Below are 12,227 nucleotides of genomic sequence, written 5' to 3'. Positions count from 1 at the left end.
GTTTTCTTCAAAAGAAAAGCCAAAAATGTAACCAATTAAACTAATTAAGGTTTGCATCTACAAGTTCACAGGTTTACAAATATACCGAGAAAACATGCAAATGATTATAGACTAACTCATTTACCAATGTTTTAAAATGTATTAACTACCATTGGTTTAGCACTTCACAAATTACATAGTATTTCATGGATATTCTTATTTCTTTGCAAAGTTTTAGTCAGCATTACATTACTGTTGTTCCCTTTTTAATGACGATGTGATGGAAGCCCTGGTGATGAAACATAGAACCAAAAACCTCCACTCTAAACTGTTCCCACCTGGGTGTAACTGGGTCACACATGCCCATCTTCTAAACAGCGTGCCTGTCTGTTCTCCCCTTGGGAGCACCGGGGACAGCGCACGGTCTGGAACAAAACACATCTGGGTTCTGACTCAGGTCTGATCAGGAACTACCCCTGCTGCCCACAGAAAAGTCACGAAACTCTCTACAAACGGAGGGTATCTATCTCACAGGGTTGTTGTGAGAGTAAATGAAATAAGGAACACAGAAAGGACTGAATAACAGCACGCCTGCCTGGCCGGTTCCTAAACCTGGATAAATTCTACCTTATGTCCTCTCTGCTTCTGTTCTAAGGCCACAAGGATTGCTGGAGGAAGCAAGAGAACAGTGCTGACCTAGCCGATTACAAATTTATGGTCTAGCACAGCTTCTCTCAGCAGCAAACGAGACGTAAATAATAAATAACACCCGTCTCCCAGGACTGTTTTAAGGATTCCACAAGATGGTATATGTAAAGGATGAACTACAGTGTCCGGCATGTGCTAGGCAGGCAGGAGATGGTCAAACTGTAATCGTCTCACGGCTTTTCCCCCTTCGCACTGATCACGTGTGAACTCCTGTGCACACGCCAGGAAGGTGCTCCTCCTCCGTAAGCACACGGAGCAGGCACTCTGCCCAGGCCTGCACACAGAGGAACCACATGGGAACTCAGTCTGACTCGAAGTCTGTACTCTGTATTAGTTCTTTCCAACCTTTTTCATGTCACTAAGCACATAGGAAATGATATTTGTAAGGCACTCTAGAAGAAATGGAGGAAGCTACTCAGAGTTGAAGGCAGCTAACTTGGAGAACCCCCGGCCCAGCCTCGCTTCCTCGAGGGTTCCTGGGATTGACGTCCGGGAGCACAGGGAGTCATCAGCAGTGCATCGGCAGAGGGACTCTGCTGTACGTATCCATTTACTATGGGCCAGTACCTGACATGCTGCGGGGATTCAAACGTGTGTGTGGGGGTTATGGATAAAGGACAACAGCATACTCAAATCACCAACAGAAATGGACAGAACAAATAGCTGAAGATGCTCAGTGGTTATTTTGATACCCCAGTAACCACACTGATTTCTGTCAGGGCAATAACTCAAAGACGGGCTCTCAGTCTTCAGTGGGAGTCAGTTTCACCTTCACCTGGAAGGCTTGTGAAACCACCCGCCTCTGGAGCCTGATTCAGAGAGTTAGCATTTCTGACAAATTCCCAGGTCGTGCTGAAGCTGATATGGCTGGTCTGGGTCCTGGGAGAACCTCTGGTCTTAAAAAGAAAGCCCCAGTGATAAATGTGCTTCGTATATGCACAGCCCACCAGCCAAATATGCAATCCTCAGGCAGCCAATTTCTACTGACGCAGGTCCTAGTTGGCTGGATTCTGGGACAAAAGATACGCTTTTTGCACAGCGCTAAATGCTGCTTGACCCAATTATACGAACACGTAGCAGACCTCAGGTACATTCTCACCAGGGACAGGAAGTCCAACTACACGACACGGCCTTGATCTGTGGCGTGTTTCACATCCAATAGGGCCAGGTCAAAACAAATTCAGGACAACAATGCTACAAGCAATCTGATTAAGAGGACACATTGCTTTGAATTTATTAGAAGAATTATCTGGTTCAATTTAATTCTTAACAAAGCTCATGGCTGAAGTGATTAAATATCCAAGTCCCAAGTGAAAGAATACTTTAGTGGTAAGTTTTTTCTTGCTTTCCATAGAGGTTTGATTAATTTTATCTCTTGCACACAGGGTGAGGCTTTTTCTCAGGTAGACCGGCATGTAAATAACTTCAACCAAGAAAAACTTGCATAAAATTGCACTATGATTAATTAAATATATTTTGTTTGCATAAAGCAAAGATGCATTTATTTCAGAAATCTCAGAAATTATTTAGGAAATTAGACATTCAAAGCTTTGAATTCCTCTTACAGAATCAGTCACAAATCCAAAGAATCCTATCCGACACTTAAGTGCAATTTTCAAATGTCCCCAACCCTCACTGACAAAAGTTAACCGATAAAACTTTACTGTTACATTTTTAATATATCATAAATATTTATACTTGATACAATTAAGTCTAGGAATAAAAAGCCTCTATTATGAAACTAGTATTTGGGAGTAAGGTATACCCTAAAGCAATTAGTCTGCTACAAGATCGTTCATAACAACAGAACGTTCTCCAGAAATGGTTGACATTTTAATACTAAAATCCCTTACCCTCTAGCACAATGTGTATCCAAATAAAATTGGTATTAGAAGATAGTGACGAGGTCAAGTCCACGGAGAAGTCTGAAAGCAGAGACTTACAAATGACAACCACCGATGATCACAACCCCCACACCAGCTGACAAAAATACAGACGTGGTGAGTGCGCAACAAGAAGTTACGGAAAGAGGATAAAATCACGCGTGGGCGTGCTCTGCCTGCCTTCCCCTGGCTCCCTGTCCCTGTGCTGCCATCCCTTCTCTCTGCTAATCCACGGCCTCACTTCCTCCGAGTCCTGATCCCAGACTGACGGTCAGCACAACTCCTCTAACACAACCCTGTAACAACTCCCTGACGCCACGGCACCCACCAAACCTCTCCTTTTCATCCTGTTGTGTAAACTGTTTTCGAGTTACTTCTATCTCTCAATTCACCCTATTATTTTAATAGATTTTAATCTATTTGGTTAAAAAAATGCTTTTAAAAACTCAATGTTGGTCCATATAATCAAAAATCTATATTTAAACATGCTGAGTTCGTTTGAACTATTTTAAATGGAGTAAGTGGAAACTTTGTTCATACTACTTTCTTTCTGTCCGTTAACTCCCGTAACATCCCAGATTCACTATACAATCCTAGTAAATGTTCAGAGTTATGAAACTGTGTATCTTTGAAGTTATCAACGAGCCTCCACCGCTGACCCTGGCTGGCAGCCATCTGTTTAGCAAGACCACTTCCTGCTGGCCCACTCATCTAATCCGTCTGCCTTTGGTAATCACGTAATTACAGATTCCTGCCATCTCCAAGATGGGCCACACTCTCTCATCTGCGATCCCTGCAGAACGCCGCCCCCCTCCACGTGGAATTCCCTTGTCTCCCCGGCAAACTCCCTAAGTTCACCTGCCAAGTAGGGCCTCCTCACTTGGGGACACACCCCGCAGCTACTCCTGTCAGCCCCTCCTCTGCTCTGCTAGAATCCACGACCACCTCTCCCCCAGCAATTATCATAATGACTTTGCGTATTTCTAGTCACCTGTTTTTTCCCAGGAGACTGTGAAGTTCTCATAAATAAGGGCTGGGCTTTTATTGCAGTATCTCTAGTCAGGGCAGTCTGTTGACTGATGGAATATGCACGTACGTGTACACACACACACACACACACGTCCCCATACTTCTCTGTACTTTTAATAAGAATCATAACTTGACTAATATATTATTTAAATATTAGTAACTAAGTATATACTGTATTTCACTAAATAATAATGATGATAATTGGTTACCATTTCTTACATGTTTGTATATTCTTGCAACCTATATTCTGATTTAGAAAAGTACATGAAAGACAACAGATCTGGCTAGCTGCTAAAATGACTACTAATATTTTACAGTTTGTCAAAAATGTACTTCTATCTAAAAAGGAAAAAAAAAAAAGGATTTATTTTCTCATACTGAAAGCCACTGTTTAAACTTTGGCAGGAGTCACCACATACCCAGCAAACACCTAGCAGCTGCCAGGTCTGGTGCTAAGCCCCCAGGACCCACAGTGGAAAAATCCTAGTCCCTGCATTCAGGTAGCTCAAAATTCACTCTTAAGACACACGTGCCAACAAAAATACTACAAGCTGATAACAGTGATACAGATGATGTGCACAAAGTTCAATGAGGGTAGATCAATACAGGTATTCTATTCCTAATACAGCAGGGGAAACAAGACCTGCAATTTCTGAACAACAGACCACGCATAAGGCAGCACACTAGAAGCCCTGTCCTCTGCTAGGACTGCCTTTTACATCATGGGCCCCTGGGCAAGTCAATGATGAGAAACCCCTTCAAATTATGAAATCAACAACTTCTGCAAATTTCAGGCTATACTAAAATTCTTGGTTTAATTCATCTTCAAGTTCACTATAAATAGAACGACAGCACGTTAACAAATAATTGTATAGTACCGTGCTCTGATTCATGAAGGAATTTGGGAAAAGTTGACCAAATTTTCTAGTTTTCTGTGTACTTATGGGGACTTATGATCTAGCTCATTCAATAAACATTTATTAAGTTCCTACTATGAGTTTATGTTCCAGGTGCCTGCACACACAGCAGTGAACAAGAAAGATAAGCTATCTGCTTCTCTATAGTTTTATTCTAATTGTAGGTGACAGGTAATAAATAAATACATAACCAAACAATAAATATGGTTAAGTGCCGAAAGTTGTAAGAGCGTAATCTGGGAACAAGTAACCAGGAGCCATATAAGGTGGTACCTCTATGTATCATTAATACCATCTCCTGGAGTCTGTATGCTAGTCTGGAAACAGTTTTGAAAGAAAAGAAAAATAACCAATCCAAACTAACAGCCCTGAAGAAGCATTCTGTAGACAGATGACTACTTTTCACATACACAGAGGGACTTAGTACATCGAATTCCTAATAAAAAATAACTTAACATGAGCATCAGAAACTTCAGCTGCTTCCACAGTCACATTACTACCAGTCCAGAACGACTACCAGAGCCCTCGCTTCGGCAGCACAGATACTAAAGCTGAGACAATACAGAGATTAGCATGGCCCCTGTGCAAGGGTGACACTCAAACTCATGAAGCGCTCCATACTTCTGTGTGTACGTGGATGACTAAAACATGGCGCTGTGCACCAGGAACTGACACACTGTAACTGACTATACAAACTTTTAAAAAATGGCTATCAGAGAACACAAGAATTTGTAGACTGTAATACAAAAATTGCTTCTCCTTAATAAAAGGTATCTAGGGACATGCTACTGTGATATTTATACTCTGGATGACAGTGACAAAAATGAACACATACAGTTTTAGATAATTTTATAATACAGACAAGAAGTTCCCTTCCAACATCAAGCATAAACTTAGACAGAAAAGTATTCAAAATATTAAAAAAAAAAAAGACAACTAAATATTAAGGCCTGCAACAGACCAAGCAAAGGGACGTGGGAGAAAGAGACAGTCACTGATCAGGCTGTCAATGCCCAGAGGACAGAGCTTAATTATCAGTGAAGACAGGTTTTAAAACAAATCCGTAAAAATCTGTAAGCCTTTTTATAATATATTATAAATAAAAGAGGCTGAACTATTTTTTAAAAAGTATAAAGCTAGAGTTGTGTTATGGACTGAACTGCATCCTAAAATTCATATATTGAGGCCCTAACTCTATGTATTGGGGCCTTTAGAGAGGTACTTAAAGTTAAATGAGGTCATAATGGTGGGCAGGACTGGTGTCCTTCTAAGAAGAGGAAGAAACACCAGAGAAGTGGACATAGAGAAAAAGCCACATGAGGACACAGCCCAGAAGGAAAGAGGCTGGGGGGGACACTGAATCTGCCCACAGCTGGACCTGCACTTCCGCCTCCACAGCTGGGGAACACAGTCCTGCTGTTTAGACAACCAGTCCGTGTACTTTGTTACGCAGCCCTAGCAAACTGATACAAGATGTAACAAAGTGTCATTATAAACATCACTCAGTAAATATCCTCTGTCCTATCATTCATCTCTCCCAGGAAAGAAGCAAACCAAGAAATAAACAATAAAAAACTGACTTCATACCACAATGCCATGGCATAGAAGGGACAAGAGATCCTTATTTCCAAAATAAAAGGTGATCAGCTAGTACTCTTGAAGAGAGACAAGGAATAGGAGTGGGAATCTGAGTACGACGAACAGATCGAGAAGCAGCTTTCGGGTTTACAGTGATAAATGTCTGTCTAAAAACTCTCTGTGAAAGATTCTGCATGACACAACAGAATGCATCCTGAATTGTCTTCACTTCATTTGTTCCCAGTATTTCCTAGTCCTGAAAATAACATTATATGTGCGTGTATGGATACATGTGTATACATATTATATATAGACAAATACAGGGAGTCAGACAGACAGACAGGTAGGCAGATACACACACACATTCCTATAGAAATATAACTCAGACAGCAATTTCGCTATAACGACTACAGAAGGAAAAGACTTCATTCAAGCATTACTTTGTATCTTACATTACTGCTTCAATCTTACCCTGCGAATTAAGTTAACCTTCCCAGTCTTTTGTGTGGCAACTATTAGCTTCATATGTGAGCTTCTTTTTGCCCCAGTGAAATCGTAGACAGACTTACCTTTTAGAATCTTCAACAATATTTCAGGGGTGTATTCCAAAAAGAAACCTTTTAGTTTTCAGACCAAATTACAATTTTAGCTACTGCTCTGATTTTTCAAAATTACCTTGTCCGGATCCATCTTTCCTCTGACAAATTCTTGCTTCCAGAACTGCAAAGCCTGTTCCAAGGTCAAGCCGATGCCCTTCAGGAAGAGGCCGTACTGCATGCGGCCCCCGTGACGAAGGTGGTGATTCTCCCGCAGGGCTTTGTGCAGCTGGCGCATGCAAGGCGGGAAGGATTTGGTAGAAAGCTACAAGGAAAAAAGCGTGCTTTGTTAGGTGGAGATTTATCAGGTCCCCCACACAGTCTGTTGCAAAGTCAATTTAATTTGCAAATTGTAAATTCAGTCTAATTGGAGTAAAAACAAAAACCGTAAGGAAGTATGATCGTCTCTCTGTGATTAAAGATGAACTATTTAATATTTTTATAGAGATTACAGGTTGAAATGATAGCATTTTAGATATTATCACTTAGATAGATATATTAGGCTAAATAAAATATATAATTAAAATGCATTTCACCTATTTCTTTTTTTTTAAATTTTTAATTAAACTTCTTCTTTCGAGATAACTATAGATTTCTGTGCAGTTGTAAGAAGTAATACAGAGAGATGTCATGTACTGAGTTTCCCCCAAAGGTAACATCTTGCACAACCATAGTATATTATCACAACCAAGACACTGACGTTGACACAATCCTCTAGTCCTAGATTTTCTCAGCTGCTCATGTGCCCATTTCTGGGTATGTAATGTTTCATGCATCCACCATCACAAGAGCCCCTCGTGTTTCCCTTTTATAACCTCGATCTTCTGAACCCTGCACGCCACCTCCCACCATCCCCTAACCCTTGGCAACCACTAACCTGTCTCCATCTCTATAATTCTGTCATTTCAAGAGTGTTATATAAATAAAATCACATAGTGTGTGATGTTTTGACATTGGCTTTTTTACTCAGCATCAGTCCCACAAAATTCATCAAGGTTGCTGCAGGTATCAACAGCTCGCTCCTCTTGTCCTGCTGAGTCATATTCCACAGTTATCCCCAGGGATGTTGCCGGGCCCAGGGACATCAGGAGTCGTGTCCGCGCAGAGGCCCCGACCTGAGACAGGGTGGGCGGTGCCAGCACCACGGAGACCTACCAGGTGGTAGGATGCGACCGCCGGGGCTCACGGGAGCTGGCACGGCAGCGGAAGGCAGAGAGATGGTTTGGAAGTGGTGATGCGGACCGATGAAGACATTCACCCCATAACTACACGGGGTGTGGGGGGAAAGCGGCCACTGCTTGAAGGGGCCATAGAGGAGACAGTGTCCCTGAAGGAGCCAGATTTCAGTTAGAAGAAAAATCTAGAGGGAACATTTGGAGAATAAACTGAGGGTGCTGAAGAGTGTGCTAATGACAGGCTGTTGTGAGGACGACGCAGTAGGGACACAGTTTGGAAGACGTCCAGATGCAGACACATCTCTGTCATGTGGCCCAGAGTCCCAGGCAGAGTGGAGATGTCACCACCACACCTGACATGCTTTATAATTAGGTTGCTTATTTACTATTCACTATCTTTTCAGCCTCCCTCGGGTAAGGCTCACGAAGGTAGGGGCATTTTTGGTTTTTTTTCACCTCCGCATTCACAGCTCAGTGGCTGGTATGTACTTGATGGGCTCAATATACATTCACCAAGTGAATTAGTGATTATTTTTCTATGTCTCCCCACAGTGTCCAGCCGAATTCCCATCTGCTTGCGAATGGGAAAACACCCTGGTAAGACTAGGAACAGAATCAACCTCCAACCATTCATAAGGTAATATAAACACGAATGATACGGCGGGGAGGAAGTGCTGAAACAACCGTGTGAAAAAAGTAAAGGGTGGGATATTCTTGGGAACAAATTTCAAACCAAGTGTACAAGGTGGGCAATCCTACAGGTATTTCTAGATACATTAACAGTAAGTACTTGATGATAATTATTCAGATAGGAAGGTGACCTATTCATTCTGGTCTCCAAAGACTCATGGTCTCTCCTCACTCACCACTGTATGTCTTGCTTCCAAACATTAAAGTCTCAGTGTATTTTTTTCAATCTCAGTGTATTTGTAATCTATTGTAAATAATGTGGTAAATGTCTAAACAAAGATTATTAATGGCTTATTTAGTTTCCCTCTGATGAGTAAAGCAGAAATTCTACAACGTACCGAAGGGAAATTCTACAAATCAGAAGCAGAGTCAAGTGTGCCACTCTTTCTTTCTGCTACGGAACCATGGAGTGATGCTGAAATGCACCACCCACTGATGGAGCAGCAGCCCGAGGCGGGGAGCCTGCACCTAGTGTTATGGAATGAATCACATCCTCCCCAAGCTTCTGCGCCCAAGTCCCAACCCCACGACCTCAGAACGTGACTGTGCTCAGAGGTGGGGCCTGACCTGAAAGGAGGAAATGAAGGCCGCGTGAAGCCACGGGGCTGCGGCCCTGGTCCAGTGAGCCTGGCACCCTTGAGCAGAGGAGGAGACCCAGGGAGGTGGGAGCACGAGGAAAGACCCCAGAGAACACGGTGCGGGGAGGAGGCGGCGGCCACCTAGACGCCAAGGAGAGAGGCCTCAGATCGTGGAACTCTCGCCTCCGTAACTGTGACAAAGTAAGTTTCTGTCGCTTAAGGCCCCCAGCCTGTGGTTACTGTGTTACGGCAGCCCTGGCAAGCTGACAGCCCCAGTATTTCCCATTCTTCCTTTTCTAAATGTATATAGTATTTAAATACAAACACACAGCTACTATTTAGCTATCATTACTAAAAAGAATTCCCCTTTGAAAAAATAATTAAATTCTGTCTCTACCAGACTACAAATAATTTTCAGACTGTTTGGTTTTCCTATGATTAAAAAAAAAAAATCCTACGTGTAGCACACCGGATTTCCTTTAAAAATGAACAGCAAGCAATGGAATGACGTTCTCGCCCATCTCCCCACCCAAAATAATCTTTGGTTGAAGAAAATCTGTGCTGACGCCATCGACAGAGGTCTAAGTTTAAAAGGATGAGGTGCTTACTGAATCGATCTGATCTAAAGAAATCTTCCCGGCGTTCCCCTGGGTGCTGTAATCTTGACCAGTGTAGGAATGACTAAAAATAAAGAGAACAAAATATTAAAAGAGGATCTGTAAAACATAGTTTGATCACTTCAAAGGAAATGTTTCATTCTGATATAAAGTCACAGTGAGAGAACACTTTACATACAAACCTTAGGAGAAACGCAGCCAAGTGTTTTAAAGGGATTTTATACGGTATTAATGACACAAAAATACAGCACTCATCTGGGCCTCCTGGACGCCAGTTCCAGGGGAAGCACAATGCAAACCACTGCTGAAGGTCCAGCCTCTTCCACTGACCCCTTATTAACAGCACGGCGGCCGAGCTGAGACCAGCCTGGAGCTGACGTCCAGGGCCACCGCTCAGTAGGCCCCTGAGTAGGTCACCTCGACTCTCTGTACCCCAGGCTCCCTCCTGTCAGACAGAGATGACAGTGCCTGCTCTACGGTGCCGACAGGACGTCTGGATCGAAATAGTTTTTGTTAAAGGACCTGACATACAGTAATCACTATTCATTAAAACAAGTGACATCAGAACAGCCCTTTACCTGTGCAGAGATTCCATATCTATTTCCTCTCATTACACCCTCACGACAACCCCAGAGAGCATGTTTATTTTACATCTGAGAAATGAGGAAGCTGTTAGATCAGAGCAGGTGAGCAGTGCAATCGTACTGTTCTTTCTAGATACATTAATGGCAAGTACTTGATAATTTTTCAAACAGGAAGGCAACCCATTCATTCTGGTCTCCAAAACTCAGTCTCTCCCCTCTCACCATTCACCACTGTGTGTCTTGTTTCCAAACGTTACAATCTCACTGGACTCAAACTTCCTGACTCCCAGCTTGCTGTTTGTTCACCATCCCCTGCCATTCTCCCCTCGAGGATATACTTCCTGCTGAATTCTTTAGAAATGAGAAATAAAACACGGCATACATCCACCTGGGCACATTTTCATCCCCTTGACACAACTCCACACCCACATCCAACTCCATCAGTACTGACACAGATCAGACACGGGCAGGTGCACCGGCACACAGAAGGCCACGACCACATCCTGGTTCACGCAGATGCCACGGCGAGAGGGGAGCTCTGGAGTAAGGTACCACTACAGGTGCACAGAATTCCAGATGCTCCACTTGCTGTCTGCTCGGTATGTGAAGTATAGATTCTTTATGCTGAAAAACACATGCTCTCAAGATGCTCTGTAGAAAGGCTGTTGTTTCCAGTCAGTCAAGTCACTGACTGAACAATGGGTTCCTGGATTATGAAGCAGAACCACGGCCTACCTTGGGACGCTGCAGTCGCTGGCCAGGGGGCTGTCATAAGCGTAGATTTCCCTCTCTGTAGCCCGCCCTCCATGGGCTAAGAGGGCCTCAGAGTCACTGGGAGCAGGATGAGCAGAATGCGGAGACATGGACGACCTGCGCCCAGGCACGGCTTCTCACGCTGCTGTTACTTCTCCCTCCAGGCACAGACCTGGGGCAGCGTCTCCCCAGGCTCTGCCCACTCCTTTTATCACAGCAGTGCCACGGCACAGAGCTGACGCTAAGTTAAACCAACAGCTGCCGCTTAGCTTTAATATCTTACATTTTAATGTCGGACGCAACCAGACGACTGTTTAATTGCCGGTATCTCTTACACATGGGGCGATGAAAACAGCGTTGGGAGAAGTCTGAAGGCCTGCTCTTGCTTCTGTCTTTTAAATCGTTAGTTTGGCAAACGGTGGCAGCTTGCACTATTCTCATTTGTAAAATGGCACTAGTGATGCCAGGCCTGCCTGACTGGCAGACACCCTGGGGAAACCAAATGAAATAATATATTCGAAGTGGTCATTAAAACCAGTAAAGCACAGTCCGGGACACAGAGCGACTGCAGTCTTGACCAGTAAGTGTAGGGGGCGGGGGAGGGGAGGGCCAGGAAGGGAAGGGCGGCAGCATGGAGTCCTCTCCCAGCTGGGAGGCGCTGGCCCCTACAAGCTTAGGCCTCTTCAGCCAGAAGTTGATCACCATCTTCCAACTCGACAAGGTTAACACAGAATTCCTCTATAAATGGTAAAATGATGTACAAACATGATTCTAGTGTTACTGAGCATATAGGTTTCTCAGCCCAGATAGCTGCAGTGGACTCAGTACAAAGAGAAGATACAGAAAGAGGACACATGTTTGCCTGAGCAGCAGTATAAACGGTTGTTCCTCAAGGCTCTGACAGAACATGCAACAGAGAGGGAGGGTGCAGTTCAGTGGTAGAGCGTGTACCTAGCATGCACGAGGTCCTGGGTTCAATCCTTCCATAAAAACAAATGAATAAATTGAATTACTTCCCCCCAAAAGCAAACAAACAAGCAATGCCCCCCTCCAGTAATGTGTAAAAGGGCTAAATTCTAAGAAAAAAGTAAAAAAGAGAATAGTAGCAATGATTAATAAAGAATTTACTGGGTGTAAATT

General features: G+C 43.4%; 1 protein-coding gene and 1 non-coding gene across 3 annotated transcripts in view; one reads left to right on the top strand and one right to left on the bottom strand.

Annotated features, from left to right (window-relative positions):
• PRIM2 (DNA primase subunit 2) overlaps positions 1-12,227 on the bottom strand; it is a 213,772-nt gene that overhangs the window by 64,588 nt on the left and 136,957 nt on the right. For both annotated transcript variants that reach the window (XR_012501174.1, XM_010973924.3), the window contains 2 exons: positions 9,742-9,814; positions 6,770-6,955 (listed from right to left, as the gene is read on the bottom strand). Coding sequence is in view for 1 of the 2 variants with exons in the window: in XM_010973924.3 (XP_010972226.2) it covers positions 6,770-6,955; positions 9,742-9,814 (259 nt within the window). In the remaining variant the exon portion in view is untranslated. The remainder of the gene's footprint in view (positions 1-6,769; positions 6,956-9,741; positions 9,815-12,227) is intronic.
• LOC123613954 (U6 spliceosomal RNA) lies at positions 5,038-5,141 on the top strand. The gene has a single exon (XR_006721394.1). It is a non-coding gene; the product is annotated as a U6 spliceosomal RNA (small nuclear RNA).

The sequence above is a fragment of the Camelus bactrianus genome, chromosome 20, assembly GCF_048773025.1.
Source record: "Camelus bactrianus isolate YW-2024 breed Bactrian camel chromosome 20, ASM4877302v1, whole genome shotgun sequence".
NCBI classification, from domain to species: domain Eukaryota; kingdom Metazoa; phylum Chordata; class Mammalia; order Artiodactyla; family Camelidae; genus Camelus; species Camelus bactrianus.
The sequence above is the reverse complement of the archived record's forward strand: the minus strand, read 5'-3'. Positions and strand labels throughout refer to the sequence as shown.